The 18,535-nt window shown below is 35.2% G+C and overlaps 1 protein-coding gene across 3 annotated transcripts in view; it reads right to left on the reverse strand.

Moving 5' to 3' along the window:
- LOC113494262 (anillin-like) overlaps nt 1-18,535 on the reverse strand; it is a 54,198-nt gene that overhangs the window by 21,906 nt on the left and 13,757 nt on the right. For 2 of the 3 annotated variants that reach the window (XM_026872527.1, XM_026872525.1), the window contains exon 7: nt 15,697-16,291. In XM_026872527.1, the coding sequence (XP_026728328.1) occupies nt 15,697-16,291 (595 nt within the window). The remainder of the gene's footprint in view (nt 1-15,696; nt 16,292-18,535) is intronic. The other variant, XM_026872528.1, reaches the window with a different exon arrangement.

The following is an 18,535-nucleotide window of genomic DNA, read 5'->3' on the forward strand; positions in this document are numbered from 1 at the left end:
AAATAAAAACTGTTAGTTCATTAAGTATTGCCGTTTAATCGTTCAGGTTGATACAAGCCTTGGTTGAACATCTGTTTGTAAAAGGGTCAAGTGAAACGACATGCTATTAGCGATGCGATCTCAATTGATAACACGTTTATCGCTATTTTATTAGGAAACGCAGGTGGTATCTATGGAGCGAAAAGTTTTTACACAAGTACACAATTCATAGAATTTGGATTTGAGTATATAGAATACTATTATGCTAGAACTTTCATTCTCTTTGTGATTTTTTGTGTTTAGAATTCTGAATAGCGATCGTGTTGAAAATATTGGCTAGCTAGAGGCGACGTATACCGAGAACTTGAGATAAGGGTGCGTCAAGCTTTTGAGTGACCAATACCACTCGAGAGGTATCTTCTGTTCCGGCTAGCTTTCGAATATTTCAGATCTTATTTGATAGCAATCGAAAAGATGAAGAAATTCACATGATTACAGAATTTGGCAAGAGAGGTTTCTTCTGTTCCGGCTTGCTTTTGCGTATTTAGATCTTAACTGGTAAGTGCTATCAAAAAAGAAAAAAAATGGTAAGATATTCATTTTTTTTTGAGTTAGCAAAAAGAGATTCAAGATTACTGTAAAGAGTAAAGTGCCACATAAGTCCATATTGTATGTTGAGAATCTTTTGTTCAATATATCGAATACCTAAAATTCAATACCTTTAGCACTCTCAAGGGAAAGAACTTTTTCGACCTAATTGCCTATATACAGAACCTTCTACTCTAAAAACCTTTATGAATCACAGATTAATACATAAATATTATTAAACAAATTAACTTACAAAATGAAACTGGTTTAAGCATTTATAGAGAATATGAAAATACCGTATTTCGTATATTAATATTTCCTTTGCTGAACAGCTTTCTATTGGTTAAGATTAGTGGGCTATGAAGCGTATTTTTATGGTTTACGCGTAAATACATAATGTTAAAGAAACTTTTACTGAGTTTACTAAGATCTTAAATAATCTTAATATTATTGTTTCTTTGACAAAAGTTTTCTATTTTTTTAAATGCGGTTAAAAATGATTAAAATGCATATTTAAAAAAAAGAGTTATTTACATTTTCATAATTACCAATAGACATTAATGTATACAACTTTTAACCATCGTAGTTACCATTTGGCACATGTTTTTTTTTGCGAATATATGGACCCACATAGTATACGGACACATTTAGCCACCAGGGACAAATTGGCCTATAACGAAATCCACCAGACATTTTAACTTTATTTTATCAATTACTTCTATAAACGTAGACGAGGTGTAAGGTTCATTTCTTACAGATCATTAGGGTCAATAAATACAGTGTTACGGAACAATCACCACTATGTAGTTATCTTGGGATTACAATAATGACGGAAACCGAGTAATAGCGGCTACATTGTTCTACGGCAAGCTTTAATGTTGGTGAACAATGTTCGCGCCTTGGGTAGTGAGGATTTTTATTATAATTAGGTGTTTGTATTATTTTTCTTGTCATGAGTTACTTACTCTGAGCTCTACCGAACGTAAATAAAATTTAAGTAAGTTCATTAGCCAATATGACGATTTAAATATTTAAGATATTAAACTTTAAAGGTTCTATAATATATTCGTCCTTGCTGGACCCATTTATAGCAAAATATAATGTTTTTCCGTGATCTAATCTATTTTTTTTCAAGTCATGGATAACACGAGTTGATATTAAAAATTAATTACTGAACACAAAGATTACCTTAACTATTTGATACCAAATTCTTAAAAAAACACTATCAATTGTATTTCACAAAAAAATCCAATGTAGTTATCAACACTAAAAAAAACACTCCACAGAACTCGTAAACCGTATCGTAAAGGTTGGATCCGTTGCGCGTGCGCACAGCGGAATGGCCGTAGCGGACCACAAACAGTCGCTGGTCTCGCTGGTCCACCACTACTCGAGCTAGTGATGTGCGCTTCCAAATCCCACGGCACGGACAGAAGTTGTAAACCTTTTGTCACACTTAGCACCTTTGTCACAATTTTACGCATCAGTAGTTTGAATTGATAGTTACGTTCCGATGGCTGATTTGCTGACGATTAAATAAAAATTTCTTTGGAAAATTCGTGTGATAGCGTGTCGGTTTAGCTTGGCAACGAGTTTGTGGGGGATTGTCTGAATATTGTTAACATTGTATTTTGCAACTGTTTTTAGGCCATAAATAGAGCGACAAATCAATCTTATAATTGATAACTTAAAAACATAATTTGGAATAAAGAGAGCACCTATACTAAAAATAATATAACTAGGACAGAAAACATACAAGCATATATAAAAAGGTTTTTATCCACGGTATGTGCGGCGTTAAAATGCCAAAACCCCTTCCGAATTAGTCTGTCCCGGTCTCAAAAACAAATACCAACCAGATATCATCTAAACAAAATAAATTATATCTTAACTCTACCTTTTCACGATGTTAAAATGCAGCTGAAGCTTTAAATTGATTCTGGTTTGGTCTCAAAAAGAAATAAAAACTGCAACGCACAAGGGCCTCTTTCCCCGTACCGTGTAAACCATCTGCGGACTCAAGGTTGGTGGCGCCTGCCAGCCTTGTCCGGCAGCTATTAAGTGACGTCGCATCACTTAATTTCGGCACAGCAATGACAAAAATTTAACAACCCTATTTTTAGGTAACAATGATGTCACATGATGCCGAAACCTTGTAAAGTTAGGTGCATTCTTCCGTTTTTCCACGCATTTAAAAATTAATCGCAATTTATATAAAAAATCAAAATAAATGCCTTTTAAAAGAAAACATAGTGGGTTTATTTTTAAGTCTGATAAAAAGATACTCTTGTCGGTATTTATATCTTTTTATAACCTACCAAGTGCTATTATAAACCTTTTTAAGTCTCAAGTCCAAGGTTTGACCTTTCTGAACTGTATGCATCCTTTTTGCACTAACTCATAAACTTAACGAGGGTAAAACAAAAGTGTAAAACCTTTATGAGTCATGCCTCGAAAGACAGTTTTCTTAGAAATTGTGTGGGGGATAAACGATCAAGTAATCTTAACAAATCTTTGTGTATTAATATTACAAAAAAAAAAGTTTGCGATACTATAGCGAGACTTGAGGATCTGTTGAACCGATTAAATTCTTTTGCCGATAGAAAATCACATAATTTGCAACTATCATAGTATCTCAATCCGAAGCCTCAACATGTCGGATAGTGAAAATAAACACAGATTTGTTCAAATCCTATTTTAAGAACAGTATTACAAAAATAAAATATAAATGTTGACTTTTCTCAGACCATAGCACCAATTACAATCTCCATTTGAACCAGCCTGTTCGTTGAACCTATGTATATGATACGAACGTCTAACTACTGTGAAACATAAGTTGAGGGACGTCTTTAGTCCGCTTAAGGAAAAATGTATTTCGGCACATGTCAGATAGCATGTAGGATATGATTTCTTAGTACCCCCAACAGGTCTTAGAACCTGGGTCGGTAATCTCTCGCGCAAAAACTTGAGAGTTCCTTTACCCGTATGAGTCGTAAGTTCTGTACTTGAGACATGCTCGACTCGTTTACACGTTTTTATTTTAGTAAATGCTTCTTTATTGTTTGTACTGTTTTGTGGCTACGTAGGTATCGGGGATTGCTTGAATAATGTTTACCTTTGAAATAGAAAATGTACGATTTCGATTTTTGAAAAGGACCTACATACTATGTGACGTATCTAACGTATATTGGTACTCATTAGTTCCAAATTAATTACGGAGGGAACCGCATTGCAAAAATTGGCCATGTCAGTCACCAGAGGGCACACCAGCGATGCTCTCAATCATCAATAGGTCATTTATATAAGTATTGTATTCATTCCATATTAAAGTGACGAAGACAGCAGGAAACTTAAAGGCGTCTTACCCTGAGTGTCTTTTGTATAAAGAATTAGTCCCACTGAATACGTAGTTTATGACTATACAAATTTTACTACCAACCTAAATGGAATTTGTCATCATTTCCTTGTGTATTGTTAAGTAAAAGTCAGGTAATGATTCCGGATATAACGGATCTCAAGTAATGATCTATCATTTCGTGGACAAAACCTAAAATTATCTTTCAATTGTGTGTTACTAGATCTTTACCGTATCATTAACATGTACATATGTCATCTTTGTAACTATAATACAATGTCGTAAGTGAATTTTGTGTGAAAGTTGAAGTTCTTAGTTGGTCATTTTCATTGGCTAATTGAAGAAAACATTTGTCATAATACTATACATTAAACTAAGTACAGTATATGGGTGTAGTAATTACCAAAGTTTTTAGAGACACCAATAGATAACGGTACGAAAATTTGGGCATTACACAAAATTTTGGTCAGCTGACATATATTATACTAGCTGTTGCCCGCGACTTAGTCCACGTGGTTAGAATTTTCCCCGTTTTTTCCACATTTTCCATTCTATTTTCGCTCCTATTAGTCGCAGCGTGATGTTATATAGCCTATATATAGCCTTCCTCGATAAATGGTCTATTCAACACAAAAATATTTTTTTAAATTCAAACCAGTAGTTCCTGAGATTAGCGCGTTCAAACAAACAAACAAACTCTTCAGCTTTATATTTTAGTAAATAGAGTATAGACATTAGTATAGATTTTGTAAGTTAGTAACCAGCTACATCTTTTTGGAGCATTGTCAACCACATACTTAAGTATAAGTTATCCGGGTACGTTTATAATCTACGCAGCGGCATTTGAATCTCAAAAGCAATGGCCTTGAATATTAATACGTGTTCACTACTCAGACCTGACGGCGAACTCACAAAGGGACCTTTCGATTCAAATCTGATAACAGCATCTTAAGGTCCTCATACAATATGTTTTAGTGTGGGTCTACCACCATTTCTTAAAGACTATTGCAGTGTTGAATACGAGAAGTTGGTTTGTGCCCCGTCTTCCTTCCACATTTTGTAACTGCACGGATCAAGTGGTTGAGCTCACCACCCCAAACCTACTGTTTGCCAGGTGTCGCGGTTTCGATCCCCGCGTTGCGCCATCCTTGATACTGCTACTACTAGTAAGTAATACATAAATAGGTACTACTCACCAATTCTCAAGTCTACAATAATCATTAACCACTTCATAAGTCTACAGTTATGAATACAGACTAATTCAGTGTATATATGAAACACTAGATCAAGAGGCATAACTCTAATGTGCTTCGCTTGATGTGTATCTGAACGTGTGTTGCGGTGATTACATCCGTGAAGATGACATAATAAGCAAGGTTACATTAAGTATTAAACAAGACAAGTACTCAGGTATTTGACTGCGTACAAGGTATAGTTTATTTTTGTGTATGTTTCGTATGTCGAATGCTAATACCAGGAAGTTTAAGAAATTCAATATTGAATAGAATCGTTATCAACGTGCAAGCAGAAGTAATAGTAGTAGTGAGCTTAGCTAATAGTTTGAGAAAAGTTGGGACCTACACAGTTCGATGACTTATGCCATGGCTAGATTTGCAAATATTCCCGAATTCGTTTTTTAACGCACAAAGACAAACACAACAAGAAATTTTACTAATGTGCCACAAACATTGATTATCACACAAATGAATTTATTACGATTTTGGAAACATTACAATGAATATTACAACATTGCGATGAAGTAGTTTTTCTAAATACCTAAGTTTTATCTGGTTAAACGGACATTAGAAATCAACTGAATCATGCAAAAAAGGTGGACAATGGCAAGTCTATCAATCGAATAATCTTATCAACCACGGCACGCAAGATGAGCGAAATAATGATGACTAAGAGCCGTGATGAATTGCATTAAGCAGGATAATATTTTGTAAAGTAGGCGCATTTCATGAAAAAACTAAAATAAGCACCACAAATTATGGCAGAATGCACGGATATCCGATTGGAATATGTCATCACGGTAAACCAACTTCGGGCGAAGTGTCGCGAGTTCAATCCCATTATAAAACAAGTTTTTGTGTGATCCACGAATGCTTGTTTTGAGACAAGGCATCTTTGTAAACGAGACTTGAATATTTGTGAAACCCCCGCGATACAAGGCAAAAATTACTTAAAGCAGGAGTCGTTTAACAAAAACAATCTCCAAAAGAAACACCGTCAGCAATTTACATTCAAGTGTCTTCAGCACTAACTACTGGGAACTAAACACAAGATTAAATCGAAAACTGTCGGCGCTTGTAACAACAACATTGAACAATCTCGTAATCGGTAGACGAGATACAAACACGCAATTTACAAATAAACGGTAAGTTATAGAAAAGAGTTTTTAACTAGTCACGACTTTCTCTTGACTGTCGCTAGTTCTATTTTGTTATTGGCTGTGATCGCTCGAGTGTTACAGGGCTGACTAACTGTATCACCAAAATACGTTGCATAATATAAAATAACTGTTTGAACAGCAAGTAAAAGATTTAAAGATGTTTTGGGCAGTCGATAAAATATTTGACTGTCAAAATACCAGGAATCGTGGTTGAAATGGAACCAAGTGGTGATCCAAAAGTGGCCGAGTTCAGAGTAATCCAATGAGAACAAGAGAAACGGCAAGAGTAGGATATATTAGTGCAGGATGTTCCTAACAATGCTAGGCGTCGACTAAACGGGTGACACGTTGCTTGATGGTAAAGTTTAGTCAGTTAGAGCCTGGCACTAGCTGCTACTCGAGAAGGTGGGTGCGTTCCCCCACCAAAAAAAAAAACGAGTAGGCGAGATGGAACTGGTGAGATACAACAATTATTTCATTCAAGATATCACTTTCATTGAAGTATCTATGTCTTAATTGTAAGAATCTCTTGATAGGAGATACGATAGTATTAATAGAGTAGTAGATAGAGATAGGTATTAAACTATTATCTTTTAAGCCCGACACTTAATAGTGAACATAAAGCGTCTGAACACAACTGATTTACGATTACGAGTCTTTAAACAGTTTATTGAGCTTTCTCTATTGGATCCAGCATTTATGTTTCATTGTACTGATGGACAGTATGATGAAAATTATAGGATACGTAAGGTCAATTAGAAAATAGTTAGTAATACTATTTTTATGGGACAAAAGCACACGTGCAATTTTTGAAAACCAAGATATAAACCATGAAAATCATACCTTACGTCGGTGTGTCCCAAGGAATCTATTTACTCTCTTGGAAATCTCATTTTAGCATGGAAGGACTATGATCAAATATTTTTCACGAGTTTTATCTTAAGAGAAACACTTATCTGATATTCAAACTAACGCTTCGTTAGAATAATACTTAGGCTCTTAAAATTCTCCTAACAAAATGTTATTGCACTCATTAAGATTACATTACTTATAAAATTTGAATAATAAAACAATAATCATGCTGTAAGTTGAACTTGGTATTTAAATAAAAAAAAACTTAAGTATTTTTTGCTGTCTTCCGAAAAAGATATAAATACATTTTTATTATTACTTTGAATTACATACAGCCTCAAACAAACTAAGATAAGCTCGGAAATGTGTTAGATGACATATTTTATGTCGCTCAAGAAGTTAAAAAAAAAATGAATACAGACATATATTTACTTAATTTGTTCTTCAAGCCATACAAATTAGATTTTTGCGTCAATATTCAGTCAAAGGCAATTTAGAGTAAACGTTTTCTGCATGACTGATTTCGGGAAAACATTGTGAGCACGTCTTGGCTTTTTGTATTGGGATGGAAAGCGTTACAACCCTACACAGCACGTTCCGTTAGTCGAACCGCTGATCAGACAATAGTTGAAAGCGCATTATGCAAGTAAGTACGGCATTATTGCCGATTTGCAAGTTATTCTATATATTGAAGAACTTAATAGGATTCGCATAAGTTGTTATCTTACTATAAATATACCCATACAATGGCAAATTTCTTTAGTAAAGTACGGAAAGTGTTGCATGGTAACAGTTGAAGTCTATTCATTCCCATCATTCTATACTTATGGCCCATAACTGTTTCTCTCTGGTATTGTCTCACGTATGCCTTGACGCTTAGAACGATGGAATTGTGCAGTTCAATGTTCATTTGTCTTGCTATGACGATTTGCGGTAAATGTATTATTGCGAACTTGCTCAAATAATATACTATGTACGTTTTACTTGACTATAGTAATCAAAATAGTACACAAACACATAAAATAAGACTATCGAGAATGATATTATGTGCAAAGGTGTTTATTTTGAATGCTTTTATATCCGATACAAGCAGTCGACTGTAAAAAACTTATTTGCCTTTTTAACATGGGGTTACTTGCTTGGAAACGAATAAGCTAATCAAATCGCAAGAAGCATAATTCAGAAATGCAAAATAATCACAGAACATTTTTATTCACCTGGCAAGGCAGTAAATACAAGGGCAAAAAAAGTTCAAAGAAAAACACCGAAAATAATATTTCTGGTCACGAATCTGCAACTGTTTTTACAACATCTAGTGCGAATATTTCTAGGTAAATAATCTCAAATCGCGGTCACCGGCGAGCCGTATTGTGGTTGAACGCAAATTCTTGTGAATTTTATGAAACCTAAATTCTCGAGATGTTCGTAAGCAACTTTGCTATACTATATCCCACCAAAAACATTAAATGTAAAAAAATGCCAAGTCTCTCGATGCAGTCTTTCCATCGTAAAAAGTTTTGAGATCTCATAGAAGCCAAGTCCTATTCAAAATATTTTGTAGTTATAAATCAACATTTAGTAATTGTATCAATAGTTTTCTTTATATTATAATTATAGTGACTTGGCAATGAGCACAAGAAGAAACAAATAAAACGGCATATTTGTAGGAGTTGAAAGTTACACACACCGCATGCGTAAACATTAATATCACAAAATTAATTTTATTTTGGTTTATCCGTGTCGTCCCAACCGAATTTCTGCAACGGCAGTCAGTCTTAGTGTACTCTCGATTCATTTACTTTCATAAAGCGATGGCCCGTAAGGTATTCTTAATTATTGTATTGGAGCATGTAGTCGGTAGTGACCATCATGATTCACACATAACAAATAATCTGATCACTGGTCTCGTCAGTAACATTTGCACATAATTCCAGGCATCAAGCAGCTTTTAATTTGTGCTCATTGCCAAGTCACTATAATTATAATATAAAGAAAACTATTGATACAATTACTAAATGTTGATTTATAACTACAAAATATTTTGAATAGGACTTGGCTTCTATGAGATCTCAAAACTTTTTACGATGGAAAGACTGCATCGAGAGACTTGGCATTTTTTTACATTTAATGTTTTTGGTGGGATCTCATTTATTTTTTGTAAGTGTATTTCTTTCTTTTGTTTTAGGTGTCATAATTTCTAGGACTTCAGCTACTGCTTTGCTTAGAACCCATTCTCTATCTCTATCTCTTTTGTTTCTTCTCTGAGACTTCGTTACTTCTAATGTAAACAAGCTTAAACTTATATATATATGCATATATATATCTACTAACTTACAAACTATAGCTAAACTAAATAACACGTAAAGTTCTCCGAATATCAATTATCACTACAATATTTTTTAGTTTCGAAATGGTTTTTCATAGACAGGTGGCGCTATCAAATGAAAATTATCGAATTATTCTGAAGTACTACTTAGACTGCGCTTTGTAACGAAACCATAGCGCGATTCAGACACGTACAACGCCATCTATCGAGCGCGCATACAATATTTATCGCAATACAATGGAGTTTTAGCTTTATTAATTTAATGAATTATGAATTTTATGTATTAATTTGTATTAATGATAGTCTGTGTATTACATTTATATTATTCTTTTCTATTCTATGTATGTATTCATCCAATTGAATAGGTACTTAAACAACGAACAAAGTTAACAATGCAGTCAAAATCCATACATAATGTTCTTGCCAAACCGCAAATATAAAATTGTTTTCTATGGCATATTATTTTTTAATGTTTTTATAATTTTTCCTTTATATGTGGCTAAGGACCTATCTTGGTGCAAAATTTGAAGTTTCTAAGTCTGCTAGAAGTACCTTAGATTTTTGATGATCTGTCAGTGAGTCAGTGAGTCAGTGAGTCAGTGAGTGACAAAATGGTGTAACTTTGATCGACCGTAACTCCTAAACCATTAATTCAATTGGCATGTAATTTCGAACTTAAGCTTGTTCTAATGCCTACTATTATTCCCCGAAAAGCTAAACTCCTAGCTTTGTCCACGTCGAAGATACAGGGGGGGCGAAACAGCCGCGAATCGCTTCGAGAAAAGATGGTACGGCCGTGCCCGTTTTGCTCGAGACTTGGCAGGGGCACTGCCGTGCCCTCAGATACTATACTAGTGTTTTTCCTAACTGACTTTAGAATGGCCTAACGTAAATTCATGCCAAATCTGTGAATATTTAATTTTGAGTCCGATCGAAGATGTTAAGGCTAGATATCTGCAGTTATATTTAAGCTCAGGATAACACTGAGATACCGGTATTAAACTCGATAAGTTTCATTTCTGCCTTGTTACCGAAGTGGCAAAGATCACCACGCCAAATCCACTGCGCGACATGTCAAGGTTTAGAGAGTTAGTAAGCCAAGTATTTGTGTGAACCAAGAATTCGTTAGATCCGGAGGCGATTTGTCATTTTAAGAAAAAGAATCTCTCTCTTTAAGTAAATTAAACAACCCAAGTTCTTTAACATCTACTTCGCGACGAGATACACGATAATTGGTCAACATTAAAATAAGTGAAAAGTCAATACAATCTAAGCAGGTCAAACTAATGACTAACAAATAACATTTTTAAGTGTAACAGATGACCAGGTGACACACTTGCTGTTCAAACATACAATGCTAATATATTAATACAGTATTGCTTCGAGACAGTGAAAAGTATTTGGCATTGTGGCCTATTAGAGAGATTACATATTTGGGAAGTGATATTTGACATGTATGCCGGTTGCTTTTTACATGTATTTGTAAAAGGAGAGTGATATGTTGAGTTAAATAAATAAGACTTTCTACCGCATTCAAAGTAACGTATTTAAAGTATTTCTTGGTTTCATTTGGGTTAGAAAATACCTATTGGAATCTTCCAACTTAAAACCTTAAGTGTGGGAATATATTTGACACCCACTGACTAAAATCAAACCAGTGTCCTATTCAGAACCTTGTTGCGGGAGCTCAGTCTACATAAACCCTTTCTACAAGGGTAGACTTTAAATCCCCTAAGACTAAGTGAGGAGTGGGCCCGGGTTTCCGCATAATGCACATCCAATGCAATACACCACACTCAATATCAAAAGTCTTTCACTTCGACAAGTAATGGACAAGGAATGTTCTGTAGTGTTCGTTTACAAACACAAAATAAACAAAAACTCTCACACCGGAACAAATATCTACGAAACATGAAAACATGGTCTCCGCGTAGACGGACTTTAAGACCGTATATTTTAATATCTCCCATGTATAGAGCACATTTGTATTTTACATTGTAGGTTATTTGTATATAACACATTAACACCTACTACCTATCGCTCGAAATATTAAAGCGAATTGAAGCGAAGTTCCACGAAAATCTATCCAACATTTTTCCTTAGGCAAGAACTCAAATCACTGGGTATTTTATGACGTATAAGGCAAAACTGTAAATCTTTACAACGTAGGTTTAATAACAATTGTAGGCATGTTATGGCAATCCTCATTCAGGAATATAAATTGGAGGTAAATGTCTAAATCTGTATTAATATTACTAAGAGGTAAAATTTTGCGAGATTGTGACTTTGTCTCGCGTAACCTCAGGAACTATTGAACTGCTTTTTATTATTGTTACCAATTGAGAAACGTTACTAGCTAGTGTCTAAACGTGTCAAAGTGGGTGCTAGGTCAAGAACCGAGAAAACTGCAGCATTATTGTTCCCAAGGCTGGAATTCCGTTTTCCCTATTTACCTATAAGGTAAAAAGGTTGATTTTTACAACGTTTAAAAACCACTTTAGGCATGTTATGACAAACCTCATTCAGAAATATGAATGGGAGGCAAATATGATATTTAATAAGCTATTGTTTGATTTTAGTGATGCGTAATATTCATAGAAAGTTTGTGGACATGTGCCGCCATACTGTGAATCATTTTGTTGTTATTACAGCCAGCGGAGGTGGGACAAAGAAACGTAATGGGGATTTATGTATTAGTTGTTTTATTACAGGTTGTCATTTAGGGGCAGAATTCCTTTCAGGTCACACAATAAACTTAAACCCACTTCCCCAAGCTTAAAGGATAAATGTTTTTTTTATTCATAATATTCACAATTATTCTTGGTTATGACCGAGCTTTCTTTTCGGACCTAATTGGATTTGCTTCAAAGGAAGCCTTCTAAGCAACAAAAAATAAAAATACTAACAACGGGAGTCCCATTCTTTGAGAATTATTTTTTTACGTGAAACTTTGCCTTGGATCTACTTTGATCCATGGCTAAGTTTCACTTAGTCTTTCCATGGCTTTCGGGTTGAGGGAAAACTCAAAAAACGAGTCAGAATTCTACCGGTCTCGGTACTCGTACTCGGTCATATAATTTGTCTAACCTAACACAACTATTCATCACAAAGTTTTAAATGTCAAGTTAACAGCTGACCAACAGGAAACTTTATTACAACCTGCTTTTTTTTTCTTAAGTTCATCACCTGCCAACCAAGCCTTATTTTCAACAGCAAGCCGGCTGCCCGGCTAAGCGGATGCAGCGAAATTCTGCTTTATTTTAAAAAATTGAGCAATTTTCTCCTTTCTGTAGTTTTAATACTTTTTTCACTTTAATTATGTATTCTTACTTAGTATTTTTAAATAGAAGCTTGCTTAAATACAAGGCAGGTATCAGTTTACACGTGTATAATATCAAGCAAATAACAAGTTTATACTATGGGTGAATACACTCTACATTAGAACAAAAAAAATCGATACTTAAAATCGATTCTCGCCTATTACTTAGTGTATAATGTTTTATAATACGTAGTTGCCAGACCAATTGATTGTGGGAGCAAAAAATACCCTTCGTTTTGTGATATGATTGATCGATGCCGTTATGACATTATAAATAATTAATATTCATTGTACCTATGTAAAAAATATCTAGTCTAGTTTGGTTTCGATTATCAGAATCTGATGGCTGCATTTTCTCATAAAATGTATGTGGTTGCTTTTTAATAGGAGTGTTTATTATATCACTTTATCATAACACCAAACTTGCGGCGATGACAGCAATTTTAAATGAGTACATAAATACATTATGCGGTTTGCTGTTTTCACACATTTGTATACAGTATTATCGGTCAGTGGCAATAACTTATAACGAAAATCGACTTAATTGCTTTGAAGTAAAGGTCCAAATAGCACTTAAATAAATAGATCTACCTGAATAAGTTGTACAGAAGGTGGTTTCTTAATTTTATCTTTTTATCACCTTCTTTTACTTATTATTTGCATTCATACAACCCGTTTACAGACTACAACATTTATTTCTTTCTTTTTTGTCTTCGGATTAACAAATTTACTGGTTTATTTAGTCATCGAATGCCAATTTTACCTGCACAGAACCAGTTCCATCTATTCGCAATGTAATAATCTTGACCTTTAATAAATATTAAACCGATTGCGACCTATGCCCAGACATGTAAATTATTTAAATATCTAGTCAGAATTATTAGCATATTATATTTAGAAACGATTAAAACTAATAGCTTATCCTCTGGCGATCAAATTGATATTATTAGGTATACTAAAATAAGTATGAAATTGAATCTATTAAACTTAACCAAGAGATGAATTTAAGTTGACTAGCAATAATCAGGACGATGGGGGTTTTGGGTCGATAGGTACTTGGACTATTTCCAACTATCCACAAAACGAGACCATCCGTTTATCCTCAGCCTCATACAAGCGGGGGTTTAAACAAACCCTGTTTAAGAAGAATAAAATAAGGAACGTTTTTTTAAGAAGAGATGGAGGAAAGACCTAATAAATGTTTTTCCAAAAAAAATTGAGATCAGATCTGTTTTGATTCCGAAGATAATTTTTGTCCTTCCACGGAATCAATCTAATTAAACACATGCCCATATTTCAAATCATGTCTACTTACTACAAATTCGCCTACAACATCACCATACACATTTAGTACGACGAATGTATCACAAAAGCATCGTAATTAACATTTCCCTTCCAAATTAAGGTTGGTATTTAAGCATGGATGTCAATAGAGCTGCCTCGGCTGTCTGCGTGTCGCCAGTTCAAACCTGTCTGACACTGAGGTCTTTGACATGACCTAACTGAGATATAAGGACGAAACAATACTTAGTATGGAGCTGTGTAATAGGAGAGAAGTGTTACGAAATGTATGCGTTCATGTTGAGTTTATTAAGTAAAAGTTTGATTTATTATGCTTTTAGATTGCTAAGTTTTATAGTATGATTTTGTTATAATAAAACGTTCTTTGCCTCCAATGAAAAACATCTGTATATCATCAATACAATATCTTTGGATTCTAATACAAGTATTGGTCTCTGCATTTGCAAAAAAATATACAATATTTTAAACAGAGACCCTAAATCGTTTAAACTTAATAGTAACACTATCAGTCGTTAAAACGGCATCTTTTATAACAATATCGGTATGTTTCATACATATTATCTTAAAATAACGATATCCTAAACAAACAACCAGACAACAAAACATTGGTCCCCCGAATGTGACCCTGAGTTCGCAACGCGGGAATCATTACGTCACATTAAATGTTGCAAATGTTTTATAACATAAAATAATAAAGTTAGAGATTATATGACAACTTTGCCTGAGAATTACAATAAAAAGACAACGGAAAAAGTAATTAATATGATGACTTAATTAGTATAGCGTGGGTAAAACTATAAGTAGGTTACTAAAGCACTTAATTGGGTAATTAAAAACAAATGTTTGAATATAGAACTATTTTTCAACGTAATTTTAAACGAAAATTCAGTTTTAAGTCACGAAAATAAATTAACTACTAAAAGGACACAGGACAATGACATTAAAAGCACAATAAAAATCAAATAAAACAGTATCACTGTACCCTCATAATTAAAAGAAATAAATATCAAGTTTCGACAATTGCCGATAAAATCTAAATACCGACGGATGGTAAACTAATATCGTATACTCACACAGACACAGAAAAGCCGGTTCTTATAATCGCATTAAAAAACTAAGGTAGGTGCAGATTCTGAGAGCACGATTCTGGCATTTAAAAACCTGATTGTTTTAAACATTTCTTTGGTAAAGAACTCTATAATGATGTAACAATTGCTAATTGTAGTAAGATTAACGCAAGCATTGTCTGTAACCGGGTTATCAGACATGAAACGATCAGCTGACGTTTAGACGGACATAAATATTCTAAGAAATTGGGCCAACGTTTGTTGAGGTATTAATAGAATTATTATCTTAGTTTTTGCTTGAATATACATTAAGTTATTGCTTCTTTCAACGTCGTGTTAACGTGGACTGTAAGGCAATTAGTTGTATAAAATCATTATACGTGTAACATCGACGCAGCATTACAAAAACATGCGGAAAACTTGGTACAACACATTATAAAGTGGAATTCAATGTAAAATTTTTGCTAGTCTCTTCATTGTTGGCACACATTATTTAAGGATAAAACAACTTACCTTTGTTTTCCCCGAGCAGGGTCTTGACGGAGGGTGCGAGACCGAAGGGGGCCTTGGGAACGATAGCGGCTCCCTTATTTTTCTCGAAAAGCGCTTTGCGTTCCCGTAAGGACATCTCGGCCGGGTCCTTCGCCTTAGGGCTCCCGGTCTCGAACATGGCCGCTTTGGACAACACAGAGCTCCTGTCCACGCTCCCGTTTATTTTGGGAGCCAACTTTTTAACCAGCGGCGAGCCCTTCTCGGGCGCCGGCTTGTCGTCCGCCGGTTCCGGTTTTGTTTGTTTACAATCGTCACTAACGCCATTATCGTCGAGTTGCACTGCATTCTCTTTGTCTTTTTCACTTTCACAATCATCTTCCGTGATAATATTTCGCGGCGGCGTGGGCGCTTTGTATTTCTTGATAGAGGGTTTTTTTGTGACGGCCGGGTTGGCGGGCGACGGGGCCACCATAGTCGCCATGTTGGGGGCTGAAGCTGCACTGGGGGTAGTCGATGCGCACTTCGGCTCCTGTCGGGCGGGATCGCCGGTTTTCGTGGTGAATTCGTAGACGAGCCGCGATTGGCCAGCGGATACTCGCCGGTAGCCCTCGCCCTCCTACGATTGGACAACGGCCGCGTAACGCGAGGGGTGAGCACGTGCTTGCATTTCGTTTATTGATACGTTTTATAACAGTGGTTGAATTTGGCGCGCGGTTAGTTGAACTGGGTTAGGTTAGCGTTAAAAGGGTTCGTGGCGAAGTTGCATCACGTGTGTCAGCGGCTTGCGCAACGCGTTCACATGTAGTCTTTTAATACTGTAGGTCAGATAGTAAATAAATAGTTTGGGAGAGTTGAATGAACGTGTGTGATGTTACGTCCGTTATTAGTGAGCGGGTGGCGTGTGTGCGCGCGTGAGTCCCGTGTGCCGAGCTACAACTGACTGCCGGTCTGTCGAGGGCCGCCACAAGCCCAGCTGATAATTATATTTTGACGCATCACGTTTGCATCGGCACCGCTTTGTGTTGTTATAATCATTGAGGAAATATGTATCATTATTTTGGGTAAATGACATGTGGGTTATAGAAATGATTTATGACATCCAGGCGTATGTGTTGATTATCTCTGGTGTTAACTTGCATACTTTTGTTACTATGTAAACAATAATGCATTTGTTTGGATCGAACAATACGAAGCGTGTGTAAGCGTGTGCAAATATATGAGAATTTTATTAATGAACAATAGGAATATAATCCTGCTGGATAAGCGATTTCCTTATTCACTGATGTCAACACTGGCTAACTGCGCAGGTACAAAACAAAAGACTAACAAAGACTCATTATCCGTAAGCTAGATCCATGTTAAAAAGATCAAAGTACATTTTACTTAGTAATTTCGTTTTTAATTAACGAATACTAATTCGCAAGGTCCTTACCTTCATAATTTAACGAACAACGCACCTGTGTTATTGGCATACGAAATTTGCATAAACATTAGGCAATCGTACAACGGTTGTTTAGAACAATATTTAAAGTTGCAGATTCTGTTTTAATTTGAGAAGCTTGTTAACAAGATACGAGTATACATTCAGAACTATGTAGACTAGAAAAACAACCCAAAACTCATGCATTAACACCTCAAAGAGAAAAAACGCTAGGAATAAATACTCAAGAAACGCTTAATTACAATACGTATTAATAAAAAAATCCCATTGCCGATTAGCTAACCTGTCTGGCTAGCTGCCGGTTACGATAGACGTACGTCTGAGTGACATAGCACATACAAGGAATCTTTTGTATAATCTGATTCTTGAAGGTTTTAACTAATCATCTTCTACTTTGTTTAGTCAAAATCCTTGTTGAATCTAATATTATTAAAAATCTATAACAAATTATAAACGACTGCCTAACTGAAATATAAGGGAACTGCCATAACATAAGCGCTTTTATTCCACCATTCAAAGTACTCAAAAAATAATTGGTCCTAATACAATAATGGAGTACGAATAAGCATCGAAAACAATGAGAGAATTAACGGGACCTTGGCACCTAGAGACGACACATACACTAAGTTAAGATTACCATAACAAATTCGTATGAGTCAATACGGAAAATTATACATACATGAGGATTGATTAGAGTGAACCGAAACGGTCGGTATGATTCAAAGTGTACAAACATACGGACAATGTTAATACCTCGTTCAAGGACACGGGCACGAGGAGTAAAGTTATTTTAAGATGGCCGAGAGGGTTGGTGACATAGACACAAAAGCATAATAAATAGAACAAAGGAATAACTGAGTATGGTTCGAAATAAGTTCGGAGTTGGTGGGATTATTACGAGAACTTCTGCGATTGAACTTAGTTGTAAGACACTAATATTGAGTACTAAATAGGGTATTTGACTAAAAAAGTTTAAGTAGTATGTCAGAAAGGTTTTAAAAAAATATTCAATACGTATTTGTTTTTTTATGTTGAAGTTTGAACAACATAAACTAGCAAAGAATTTTGTAAGTTACAACTGTCACGTCGACACTTATAACAAGCTACAATGGAGACTGACCAGAAACACAAAAATTCTTTACCCCTAAATTGACTCCAACCTATTAACCAATTTACTGACTTAAATTCGGGTCCCTACCGAATTATGATAGACATTCCCTTCGAGGGCATTGGCATTAGAAACTGTCTATTGTGAAGTTTAAGTTCAGTTAGATAACTTTATAGTTTTTTGTGGTAAGTAACTAGCGTGAGAATGATTCATAATTAAATGATGGGACGGTTTAATCACGCGTATTTATCGGGGTTGCCCGACCAATTCGGACGCAACCGGAGTCCTTAATCATGTGCTGCGGCGGGGTC

This window comes from Trichoplusia ni, chromosome 5, assembly GCF_003590095.1.
Source record: "Trichoplusia ni isolate ovarian cell line Hi5 chromosome 5, tn1, whole genome shotgun sequence".
NCBI lineage: Eukaryota > Metazoa > Arthropoda > Insecta > Lepidoptera > Noctuidae > Trichoplusia > Trichoplusia ni.